Source organism: Phocoena phocoena, chromosome 6 (assembly GCF_963924675.1).
Source record: "Phocoena phocoena chromosome 6, mPhoPho1.1, whole genome shotgun sequence".
In the NCBI taxonomy this organism is placed as follows: domain Eukaryota; kingdom Metazoa; phylum Chordata; class Mammalia; order Artiodactyla; family Phocoenidae; genus Phocoena; species Phocoena phocoena.
Window position 1 is genome coordinate 7,256,777 of NC_089224.1, and position 13,467 is coordinate 7,270,243.

The window sequence follows — 13,467 nt, forward strand, 5'->3', positions numbered from 1 at the left end:
TTTTTTTAAGCAAACGATCTGATTTACAACTATGTAAGTTCAGAACCCTGGGAATACTGACCAAATCTGTGCTAAATTTCTTTGTCTCCATTTCTTACTGATTTTTATTACGTACCCTTTATAAGCATCCACAATACTCATTGATGGAGATTATTTTAGGGTGATGTGTCTTCCCAAATTGTACTTTGTTGTACCATTAAGTATTTGGGAGAGTGTCATATGATATCAGACACACTGTTAGAAGATGAACATAAGGCAAACTTATTTTTTTAGTGAAAAAATATTGAGGGGGGAAAAGTGCACCTGACATTCAGGAGTATATGGAAGGTACAAGACGTTACTACACCAGTAGGGAAGATGAATTAGGGGAGAAATAGCTGAGATAAATATGGTAAGTGTGTACGAGATTGAACAAAAGAGATTAGAGAAGCTTCAAAGATACAAAGAGTTGAGCAGTGTTTCATGGATTTTTTTTTTTTAGGTGAAAATTTAGATAATTTCCAAAGCTGGAGCTGAATCGAATGTTAAATAATGGCAACAGGTGACTTAAAAAGAAGCTTACGGAACCTAGAACAAGTGCTTCGCTCGCTGAATTATCCTAGAGAGGTGGATTGTGTAGGGTGAGCTACAATATCAAACGTCTTTGTATTATTTTCAGTAATGATGTGAGGTAATGCTTGACATGAGGGGAGTATCTAAATAAAAATCTGGATTTTATCTGGGTCCTTTACATTTTTTCCTTGAAATGACTAAGAGACTTTTAGAAAGCAGTCAGGAGTTTGTTTCTAAGTAGGAATTAATGACAAATTCCAACTCAGGAGATTTAAAACAACTTTTAGAAGTAGGAGCACAATATTGTTAGAATCAGGTGTGGTCTCTATACAACGTTTAATCTCACGGAAGTGTAATGGATTTCATTAGTTCTGTAATTTACCACCCTTGCACACTGAGTTGGGTGGTATTCCTTTTTGATCCGGGAGAGTCTAGTTAATAGATTTCTTATGACAATTTATACCATGTTTGAAGATTGTTATTAAGCTATCTCACTTAAACCTTTTGCTTTAGTTTCCACTTTCCAAGTGTGACTTACTCGCCTTTGTAGAATGCCACAAGGTACATTTCTTCTCTAATTCTGCCAACCTAATACGGTACTCCCATCATCCTCTTATCGTTTAATACCTCTTTTTCTTCCTCCCTGGGATGGCTGACTGGTTAAATGTTTCCCCCCCACTAGAATGCAGCCTGACATCTGGGGCTTTTTGTTTAGTTCACTGCAGCCCCCCACATCTAGAACTGCCTGGCACATCTTAGAAGCTAATTAGACATTTATTCAATGACCGTGTCGAGGGACAAGTCCAGATTAGGCATATGTTCAAGAAGTGAGGGAAACTGGGTTGGTTTAACCCAGTAGAATCCTAGATAGTCTTGTAAACTAGGGAAAGCTAACCAAGAGAAGGCTGCAAGTGAATGGATACTGAGGAGACTAAGGAAGGTTTAGCTCTGATGACTGTTATTACGAGCATCGTATGTGAGGAGCAGAAGGCATTCCCTAGTCTGCTCCCACAGTGTGTACCAGTCATATACTGGTTCCTCAAAACAGGGAAATCTCTACTATCCAGACTGGCAGGGGCTGAGTCAGTTTGAGTAGCCAAGTTTTCTTCTTCCCACTTTAAGTATTAACATTTTAACAGACATTTTGGTTAGGAATAATTCTAAAATATACTGATGATTCTCCTGTCTTCTGAATACAGCACTCAAACATTTGATTTTCTTATTGACCCAAGAGTATCATTAAGAACAAGTTTAGATTATCTTATAAGACAGTAATGTCTGCAGGGTTTATTGAGACGGGTAGTGCTACTTGCTGCTGCTTCAGGTTGCGCTCCCCGATCCGACATGCACACGTACACGTACAGATACACACTCCGCGTATTTTGATTCTGTATACTTTTTGCCATTTTAAAATTTTTTCCTGACATCTGCTGTTTTTCGTGTTGGCCTGTCAATTTATAATGTCTGTTTCTCTTACTGTTTCTAGTCTAAGTCCTTAGAAACTAGGTAACCAAGATTTTTGAGACTGTTTAACTTAAGAGGTATTAAATGCAGACCTGGCTGTTTTCTATTCATAATGTGGATAAAATGGACACATTTTGCTCTAAAAAAGTACTTTTTCAGTTCCTGTTTTGAAGTGTCTTACAGAGAGACAAGGTTGCTAGAGCAGTTTTCTCATTGGGTAAATTATAATTTTACCCACGAACATAAAAGAGAAACAATTTATGTTTGTCCTGCAAAAAAACAAAATATAATCTTATCATATTTGTTCTCTGCCTTATTGAAAAAAATTGGGCAGGGATGGGGAGATTTATGTATGTGTTTGAATTTTGTGGAAAACAAATGTTCTAAGTAAGTACATTATCGCATCAGTTGAACAAATACTTTCTGTGCCTTGTTGTGAGAGAATCAGTGAAGGCACTTCTTGAGAAACAAGATCTGTGTGTGGAGACAGTTAGACAACAGTACAAGGCAGAGCATCAGGTGTCAGATCCTGAACACCTGGGGAGTCGTTCTGAGAGAGATCCTTGTGGATCAGAAAGATGGCTTCACGGGAGGCTTGAGATTTGACTGATGATTCACAAAGAATGAATGACAGATAACAGAAGAGTAGGATACCTTTCTGGGCTGGAGGAATTAGCGTAAGCTAATAAGGTAGATTCCAAATGGGCCTGATGTCAGGGGAAGATAGTAAACTGGTCAGCCTGGTCACAGTTGATAGCTTTTCCAGCCCTGTTTTCCTCATCTGTAACTTAGAATTCCTAATGTTTTCCCTCTGCAGCTTTGTGATAAAGAGCAAGTGAGGTAATGTGAGAAGTGTTCGCAAAACTGTAAAGCCTACTTGTGTACTGTAAGACCGTACATTTGCTTTATTAGTAGGAGAAAATGGGCTAGATCGAGTAAGGCGAAGCTTTGGAAAATCAATAAATACTGTGGTAAATAGACTGTTGGTACTAAAGAGTTTTTGTTTCATAGTTACTTTGCCTATACTGGTTTAGAGTAGGGGATGGAATCTAAAGGGTCTTGTGCCTCACCTAATTATTATGGCTATTGTGTTAAATTATGAGTTTTTGACAGCATTTCTTTTATTTCCCTGATTATCCAACTTCGTGGCATTAAGCTTATTAAAAATCTTTTTCTGTTTTTCCTAACAGTTTGGTAAAGGGAGACACAGCAGCCTCTCTGCCCATCATCAGCTATTCCCTTACCTCATATTCACCTTATGTAGCAGAACTTCTGGTGGACTCCAATGTAGAGCTCATAGCAAAGAATGACTTACGCTTCATAGATACTGTCTACAAGGTATTTTGAATTTATGAAACAATAATTCTTTTAGAAGTCATTGAATGGTTTTCCTAAGATTAATGTTATTATAACTCAAATATATGCCACATACATAGTTGACAGAGTATTTTCAGATGCGTTTATCTCCTGTAAATGCAGTCCCTGTTATAATCAAGATGCCATTCAAGTTTGCTGTATGTGTCATACTCTAATGAATATGAGGACTGGTAATTGTCATTGGTTATCATTTGCCTTTTTTATATCAAATTTTAGTAAAATTTGGTATACTGGCAGAAGTTAGAGAGAAATGTGGTTTTAGTGAGTAAAGTTTGTGGTTCAGAAAATTGTGAGTTAATTTAGTTGTTTATAAGAAGGGACTACAACTTATGTTGGAACAACTTGTGTTCCTTGAGGTCTGAAACCATGTCTTATTATCTACTCTAGTACCTGCACTTGTACTATATGTATCCTGAACTTAATCTCATGTTTGATTTTTCAGAACCCTACTTTGTATCATTAATTTTTGCTCACGTACTGTGGTTTTCTTAACCTTTTTAAAAAAATAGTAAAGCCCATTTATCAAATCAAATCTTGATTTTTTTCTTTTTCAGGTAGAGTTTGATGAAATGGTAGCCTTTAAATATAGTCTCTGTTTAATCTTCCCTTTCTTTGTCTCTCACCCCAGAAAGCTTCCATGGAAGCCTGAGAGGCACTTCTAGGAAATCCCAGGGTCCACAGAGCACACAGAGCAGGTTTTGAAAATTGCTGGTTTAATCTGTATCTCTCATTTTATACATGAGAAATCGAAACTCAGTAGCCTACCAACTTGTCTAAAAATCAAGTCATGATTTCTATAAACAAATAGAACTGTGGTTTTCTGATATCTGCTATAGTAATCTTGTTCAGCGAGCTAAGGAGTTTTTTTTTTTTTTTAGTACCTATGAGGATATTTGAACTTTTTATATCTTTTTTCATCTCTCTGGACAGCTATCTATCCTCTGGTACATCCCTAGCTAACTGTTTCCTACCTGTTCTCCTACCTGGTCAGGACTCACAGCACCCCTACAGGTTTCTTTAGTGCCCTATATATAATGGCTTAATCCTCCCCTCTCGCCTCTCAAAAATGGCAGTATATCCCTGACCAGGTGGTCATTTATAATTTTGGATTTTTGAAAGAAATTGCTCCCAATTATTTCATTGATCTGTTTCCTCTTTACAGCTTCTTCGTGATCAATTTAATTATAAACCAATCTTGACGAAAAAGCAGTTTCTCCAAAGTGGATTTGCAGAATGGAAAATCCAAATTATATGTGATATTTTGAATTGTGTGATGAAAAAGCACAAGGAGTTGAGTGGTCTTGAGAAGGTAATTTTATTAATAGATTTTAACTTAGGCTAAGTTGCTATATTTTAATGTTAAAAAGTCAATACCCTAGTCAGCAAATTAATGCATAGTGCAATTACTGCACTATTCACAGGTCTGGGTAACCTTACAATGCCTGATGTTTGCTTTAAATACTAGTGACTTGTTTTTGCACATTTGTGACTTGGAGCTACTAGTCCTAAACTAATAGTTCAAACATAATACATTTCCATCACTTTGTAGTTTTCAAGAGACGTGTAGTCTCATTAGACTCGGCATTATTTGGCAGTCACATTTCATATGAAAATTTAAGTGATAGAGGAATTTAATATATACATCATGCTTTCCCACATAATTTATGACATCTTAATACCTTTTTTTTAGGCTCCATCACAACAAAGAAAAAAAATCAGTTCTGCTAAGTCAGAACCTTGTTCAAGCGCTGAGAAGACATCAACTGAACCTGTGGGCATTGACGTCACTGGCAGGTTTATGACTTCGGGAAAGGTGGGAAAATACAAAGAGAATGCATCGTGTAGTGTTAAGAGTTACCTACCTAGTCAATCCAACGTATAAGGTTCACTTTTCTGACTAGCATCTGGTAAAACATTCTGCTTAGACATTAGAGTGTAAGGATTTTTAACAGTGCATATCACATATTATCTGGGAACATTCCTAAAGTTATAAGAAGAGGGTAGAAACGTACAACTGAACAGCCTTTCTCTTTATATTTCTAATCTTTAATTCTGCCTCTTGCGATCATGAACATTTGCACTTAATTACGTATCTAGTCTTCCTAAAGACCCTCCCTTTACTTACAGTGATAGGTCACGATTTACGTACATTCATATTTCTATACCAGGACTGTGAATTATCCAATGATTGATAGTTCCTTAAATCTATAATCTGGTTTTGGGGTAGTGTTTTGAATATTTTCTCTTTGTTGGTAGATATCTTCCCTGCCCTTGTCTGCTTCAAGCACCTGTAGCTGAATGAGTCCAATGCCTTTAGGGATAGTTTTTCCATCTCCAAGGGAAAATGAAGCCAAAATATTATTTTATAATGGTAAATATACTTTCAGCTGTCTTCCACCTTGGGCAAGCCCTTTGAGATTGAAAGATAGACTACCAGATGAATAACCGATGTGTCATTAGATAAAGGAATGTGAGTATTTTTTGGCTGAAGTAAAATCTAGGGAATTATTTTTCCCCAATTCAAAATATGAGTTATATAAACAGAATCTGTGAAGATATTTATACTTTATGCCATTTTAAAAAGTAGTGACATTTAACTGTAAGAAAAAGGCTCTTATGTCAGTAACTTTTAAAAAAAATATGCCTGTTTTGCTCCAGGTGATGAGGGCAATATGAAAAGGAATGTAAGTGTCTTGTATCCTTTCCCAACTAGAATTTATCTAAACAGGGATTTTCTTACACTGATTTTTTTATATTCCTTGTGCTTAGCACAGGATTAGGTCCACTGTAAGGACTAAGTATGAGTTGATAGAACTGAATGCATTTTTCAATCTTCTATTTCAGTATGGGGGCTGAGGGGTGATCTAAATTGTCCTAACAAAGAAAGATAAAAAATTTGAAGACATCAGACTTTTTAATTTTCGTAAGATAAAGTTTCCTTTGTTATCCATCAGAATTTTGTAAATCACATCAAATTCTTAATTCTCAGAAATTTGAATAGTGATTGAAAGTATTCCAGTTTAGAAAAGTTGGAGTAGTAAGTGCATTCCTTTGTTTACATGAAAAACTGAGTCAATACTGAAGCAAGTTGTCTCCTCCCCAGTGCCTTCTCTGGGGTGGTAGTTGTGACTTCTATGTCACATGTGCTGAGTTCATGTTCATACGTGGATTGCCCGTAGAAAAGGAAGTAGGCAGAAGAGTCCTACGTAAATGCGGTTTGACCTGGTGCCTTTACTCTCAGGACTTTCCCTTAGTTTGAATTGTTATTGACAGTTTTATGTTTTGTTTAATTATTATTTAAATAATAATTTAATTTAAATAAATTAAATAACAAATTATTTAATTTGTTTAGTTATTATGTTTTGTTTAATACAAAAAAAAAATTGTAATGAGTCCTACTCATAAAGCCAGTTCTTGATTATCTACATGTGAATAGTGTGTTAACCTTTTAAAAATAACTTCTTCTTATGGAACATTTCACACCTGTACAGAAGTATCCATTCTGTGATTCAGCAATTTGTCAACTCTTTGCTAATCTTGTTTCTTCTTAATTGTAACCACTTTTCCCAACATCTTTTCTCCCAAACCTGAAACCATTTGAAACAAGTCCCAGACATCACTGAATAAATATTTCAATACTTTTGTAAAATATAAGAATGCTTTTTAAAAATCATGACCACAATTGTATCATCACACCTAAAATAATAAGTTTGTAATATTTGGTATATGCATATGTGGTAATTTAAACTTCTGTAAATCTTAAATGGAAGATAGGATGTTTCTTTTGAAAAATTACTACGTGTATGTTTAAAAATAATTGTGGAGAACAGGGAAGCATCTCTGACATGTTTTTCTCTGTGCAGAAGAAAGCTGTGGTGATCCGGCACCTGTACAATGAAGATGGTCCTAACATTCCTGAAGATACAGTAACAGATGTTAATGAAGCATTTGATATTTGTGACTTAAAGGCTGCTGAAATAAAGATTCCTGAATTACAGGTTCCTGAAATTAAGTGTGAGCGGCAAGTAAGAATCTGGGACTTCTTTAACAGATGCCAATATTTCTTGCTTTGATATACGTGATTATTTCCGCATCTAATCTTTGGAATGTTTCTAGCCTTTTAAATTATTGATCGTGACATGTTATCTTTGTTACCATTACTTAAGAATCAATAAGTCTTACTGAATATAATTCAGAAGATATTATTTGCTGCTTATATTTAGGGTACTAGGAGAGATGTCATGGGTAATGCAAAGATGAATAAGACATAGGACTTGACTTCAAGGAATTGACAGTCTGGTGAGAGATAGAGATATACTACTTTGTTTAGTGAAGGTTCTTTATCACCTCTTCCCCATATTGATGAATGGAAAAAAATGGTGCATTACCACCTTTTCATTTTCCTTTTGGGGCCCTTGCTGTCTTTTGCCTTCTTTCTCTCGGAATATCGTTGCTATTACTTTATTGCCACAGACCCCATTATAGTGTCTCGTCTCTACTGCTTCTGTTAAAACTTCTTTTTCTGTCCGTCTTCTCTGTCTTGTGACTTCTGTACATCTTGGTATACAGTGGCATTTAAAAACTACCAGATGGGGCTTCCCTGGTGGCGCAGTGGTTGAGAGTCCGCCTGCCGATGCAGGGGACACGGGTTCGTGCCCCGGTCTGGGAGGATCCCACATGCCGCGGAGCGGCTAGGCCCGTGAGCCATGGCCGCTGAGCCTGTGTGTCCGGAGCCCGTGCTCCGCAACGGGAGAGGCCACAACAGTGAGAGGCCCGCGTACCGCAAAAAAAAAAACTACCAGATGACCATTAGGCTTACTTCCCGTTTATAGCAAACGGAACAATCTCATTTCTCGGTCATTTCCTCTTAGCTTTCTGCTAGATCTAGTTAAAAGAAGCTAGTCACTTATAGTTTTATTATACAAACTGATACTGTTCTAAGAGCTTTATACAAATTAATCCATTTAATCTTACAAGACCCAAATGAAGTTGGCACTCTTGTCATGATAAGGAAATTGAGGCATCGGGCATCTCGCATGAGCTAGTTTAAGTGTCCAAGGTGCCTGCTCCAGAAGTAGCGCTCTTAACTCTCATGCTGTCCTGCCTGCTGTAACTATTGAAACAACACGTGGAAATGGGAATACACTGAATTACAGGTATTTTAATCTGTGTAATATTTTTAATCTTTCTGATCATTTTAGGATACAGAAGTCAATCCTGAGATTATTGCACTACAGACTATGCTTGCTGAATGCCAAGAAAAGCTGAAGAAACTGACTTGCATAGAAAGTAGATTAGAATCTTTGGAAGAAAAAATGAAAGGGAAAGTGATGGTGAATGAAAAAACCTGGGCTGATCTTCTAAGTCGTGTCACTCTTCTTGAAACAGAAATGCTTTTATCTAAAAAGGTATTTTCTTTCCTTTACATTTATAGAATATCTCAAGATACAATAAAGTAATTCCTTTGTTCATTATTATTCTCTTATTTGGAATGTTAAATAAGAGAATACTTAGGTAATGGGAAGTGTTCAGTTGGGATGAAGGCCTGTTTAGGAACACCCTGTTTGGTGATGGTTGTTGTGACTATTGCTTTTCTCTTCATCAAATAAGATGATCTGACAAACTTGTGAGCTGAGCTTTTAGAGACAGTTATGTCATTTCTGGTCCTAGTCTGTCTCTCCTTCCTAGAAAGTTAGTAGATTCAAGTTTTCTCTCTCCTTCCACATTTAAGAGATCATTTTTTATAAGTAGGAATTTTATGTTTTGCTTGTAAATAAAATAATCAAAAGTAAGTATTTATTATGTCATCTATATATTTTATGCTTAGCAGTAAGAGCATAAAAATGAGAACATATCTTTTTATTTTATTCTAAATACTAAACCATATCATTCCAGAATGATGAATATATAGAGTTTAATGAGATGAGTGAAGACTGTGCTTCTAGTAGCGACATGGATAATCTCAATCCGGGTAAGTTCTTGGCGTACTGGAATTGGTGATATGGTAAGGAGTTTTCACAAAAATGTTTTTATAGTATTTGGTCATTTTAATTATCCTCAAACCTTATTTTTTTAGAAATTGCAAAGCTCCTAAGAACAAAGAAAATATCAAACTTACAGACTATAAGTCAAGGATTGCTAGAAAAGCCAACTTACATGTCTTACATGTAGTAGTTGCATAAATTCCAGTGTACAAAATTGCAAACTTTTAGAGATGTTTTACTCTTTTAATTGCAAAGTGCTTTAGAATAATAAATGGACCTCCAAAGTTTCTAATTTAAACTTAAGTAGTAGCTTTTGCATATGTAAATAATATATGTAAGAGAAAAAAAACACATTTGTCAGTAACCTGTAAAGTGTTACAGACCTCTTGCATTTCAGCAGTTCACTGATGGTGATAAAATGAGAAGGACCTAAAATTAGGACAAATCTTCTCCGTGTCACTTAACCTCACTAGGCTACTGACATTGTCATCGTGACGGAGCAGCAGGGATAAGATTTCTGAGCGGCTTTTCAGTTAAAGCTTTAATTTTTTCGATTCTTACACTTTTTGAAAAGACAAAGGTCTAAATTTTGTCGTGTTTGTAATTAAATCATATTTGCAGAAGAGATATTTTGTCCAGTTGAGAATTCATAATGAAGCTAACTTTTTAAATCTGTGGGTGTTTAACCTCGTTAAGTCTTTCAGCTACTATGTGTATAACAATTTAACAACAACACATTGTAGTGGTAACTACAGGCCTGCACTGTTCCAACTGCGATAGTAAAACATTTAATTCTCAAAGCAAGATAAGTGCTATTATAACCCATATTTTACAGAGGAAGAGAGATTAAATAACTGCCAAAGGCCATACAGCTGTTGAATGATGGGACGTGTTTGAAAAGAGGCAAACTAGCTTTGATGTTTTCTCTTCAACACTACATATTCAGTGCACGTGCCAGTTTCATTGCACAGAAAACAAGTTCAATAATTAGGTTATTAAATAAAATTATTTGAGATGCATTAAATAAAATTATTTGAGATGCTGCTTCTGGCAGTAGATTTATTATAGACTACAAATTTCAGATTTGGTAGAAGTTGACTTTTTTCCATTTATCCTTCATTCATTACTCAACAAATTTCAAAGCTCAACTCTAAGATCCTTGAGAGCAAGAACTTTATCTTACGGTCTGTCTAATATAACGTCTGTGCTTCTGTCACCAGTATCTATCTGTATATGGTAGAAATCAAGTTTTTATGCATTGAAAGAATGCTGAAGTCTGCTATTTGCAAAACATTGCCTTTTCCAAGTTCGATTTCACCTGTTTGGGCTTAGTACTTTTTAAATAACAGGTTACAGAACATACTTTTAACACATTAGTCCTATGCTAGGACTTAAGAGTGATGAGCAGATAGACCATAGATTATGAATGATTTGAATACCTAGTCTCAAAAAATGTATAATCTGACCCTGATCAGTTGAGTCAAATTTATGAAGCCTGACACATTACACCTTACCTCTCCATGCTACCTGGAAGCAGAGGGTTTGAATTCCTTTTGATGTTGAGAGCGACAGTTCACCAGTCTGATCTGAGGATCATGTTAAGTTGGGAATGCTTTTGGTGAAGTTCATGCCCATTAGTAAGTAGAGGAATGGAGCAAACAGCCAAGAGAAGGAGACAGGAGAGACTGTGGCTCCATGAGAGACCAGAGTCCTCATGTGCTAACACTTTGTTCCCTGATTGAGGTTGTCTGTGTAGGCTTACGGTTAAACTATGTAAACCAGTTTAAATGGGTACCTGATTTCTTTTTTTTTTTTGGCCTTGTTTTTGCAGCCAAATGTACCATGACTAAAAACATAGGGCTTATGAGATTGGTTGGACAGGAACTTATCTCTGATGTTCTATATCCAATTTGATGGTAGGAAAGACTTGCCATCATTTTGTTGAATAATATCCAGATACTGGAAATGGAAAGTTGTTCAGTTCTTTAGAGTAATAAATCTGTGAACCTGAATTTTAAGCAATTTTTTCCCATACATATCAACTTAGGGTAGAATGTTTCCTGATTTTTAGGAAGTACATATAGTCAGTTTTAGTAATAGTTGCCACCATTTTAAGAAAAGAATATACACGGATCAGTAGCTTATTTAAAAATACATTAACCTGCATATTCAATTGATTGCTATCATGATAAAGATAATGTTACTTTTTGTGATCTTTATTGACCAGTTTTTAACATCCAGATCTCCATACGCAGGTCATTATCCTAAAAGAATATTAAAAACTCATCTAGACCTATACCAGTAGGCACTTTATATTGAGAGGTTTATGTTTCTTCCCTCTATACATAAAATTTTAGATATTTGACTCTACTATGAAAGGAAAAGGTAACCTAAAAATTAATTTCTCCACAGATAGAAAAAGCAAAGAGGAAAGGCAAGCAAATATTCCTTTGTCCTCTGGTTATAGTATGGTATCATCCGATTCAACTCCCAGAACCTCAACTATTAATTACTGTGGTTTGAAAGAGATTTCTGAGGTAAGAAGAACTACTTAGGTGATTTCCTCTGTAAGGTCAGGAGAGCAAGCAAGCATTAGATTTAGTTACAGCAGCCATGGGCAAGAAAAATAGTGAAACTGTAAATCTTAATCTCATAAAAATTCTTTGTGATAAATAAACGGTACTTAATGCAATGTTTTAGACTGTGTTTTATGTGTTCACGGTCCATCTTTGATTATGGTTTACTTTGAGAAATGGCCTAAATTTGTTGCTTTTAAATTAAAGGAAACAACAATCCAGAAAATGGAAAGGATGAAAAAAATGTAAGTAACAGAAAGGGGCAACAGAAATTCATTTCTCTATAGGGAATTGTGTTGGATTACGATATATAAAGAATGTGCATGTGTGTTTCAAACCTTGAAGGTCTCTCAATCAGGTGTGGAATTTCCTTCAATACTCCAGTGGATAATAAATCCACCTCCAGTTATGCGTTTGTGAGATAAGTCACTGTTTTTGTTTCCAACAAGTGATGTAAAACATTGTTAATGGAATTAATTGGAGGTTAAAGAGTGCAGTGATGTTTTTGGTTGATAATCAAGAAGTTATCTATTTTTGATAACTACTTTATCAAAATATTAAATTGTGTATGTAGATGGATGGTTTGGAGACATTTTAAGTATTGTGAAAGTATTGCTAGTCCTTTTCAGAAAATTGTTGGTATGGTAGTACTAAATGTGATACTTTTATCTAGTACAAATATGAAATTACATGATTTTTTTTAAAGAACAGTTGAAAGAAAATATGAAATGAGATTGTGTAAGATTATCATGTAGCCTACTACTTTAAAAAACTATATATATATTTTTTTTTTTTGGAAATTGAGATGCGCCGAAATAACTTATGCTTCAAGAATTAAAGACACATAATTGACTCCAGTTGTTTTTCCTCCCCTTCTGGCCATAGTATACTTATTAACAGTAACTACCTATAAATAATCACTGAAATTTATTTAAGGCTCAAAAGCATAACTGCAGCAACCTAGTTCCTATGCCTCACTATGAATTTGTTATTTACTTAATGTATTATTTATGTATTATATTCCAGGTTTGAAGAAACTGCAGAGTTACTGAAATGTCCAAATCACTAATTATAGAATTTTCTGCATGAACCTCTCTAGGACTTTGGCTCCTGTACATACAGTTCTCTATACAGTTTTAATATACTGTAGTATTTTTATGAGAATTTGAATTCCATTTGGTATATTAGCTTTTTCATTCAATGTTGAATAAATACTTAAATATTTTTGTGCTGTGCTTATACCGCTTTACAGTTTTACTATTCTTAGGAAAGCTTAGGTGCCAGTACATTTCTTTTACAGCGTGAAGTCATTCCAGCACTGTATTTTTGTGTTGACATTTGTTGGCAGCGTGCTAAGTAGTTTTTTAAAGTACAGGCTTGAGGACCATGGTTTACATCCTGTTGGAAACACTCCACCTGGGACTTGCATGTTGTCCCCAGGAGGCTCTCATACATACCATCTTGCCATCTGTACTGACGAATATCTTGCAGTGAAAAGTTAAATATGCTCATTG

The 13,467-nt window shown here is 35.4% G+C and overlaps 1 protein-coding gene across 1 annotated transcript; it reads left to right on the forward strand.

Annotated features, from left to right (window-relative positions):
* The first annotated feature begins 531 nt into the window (after nucleotides 1-531).
* CEP44 (centrosomal protein 44) lies at nucleotides 532-13,022 on the forward strand. Its single transcript, XM_065879652.1, has 10 exons — nucleotides 532-620; nucleotides 3,207-3,354; nucleotides 4,556-4,702; nucleotides 5,084-5,206; nucleotides 7,257-7,418; nucleotides 8,595-8,801; nucleotides 9,289-9,364; nucleotides 11,790-11,914; nucleotides 12,161-12,198; nucleotides 12,980-13,022. Exons 1-10 carry the CDS (start codon nucleotides 532-534, stop codon nucleotides 13,020-13,022), a joined length of 1,158 nt encoding a protein of 385 aa, XP_065735724.1.
* Nucleotides 13,023-13,467: the final 445 nt, after the last annotated feature.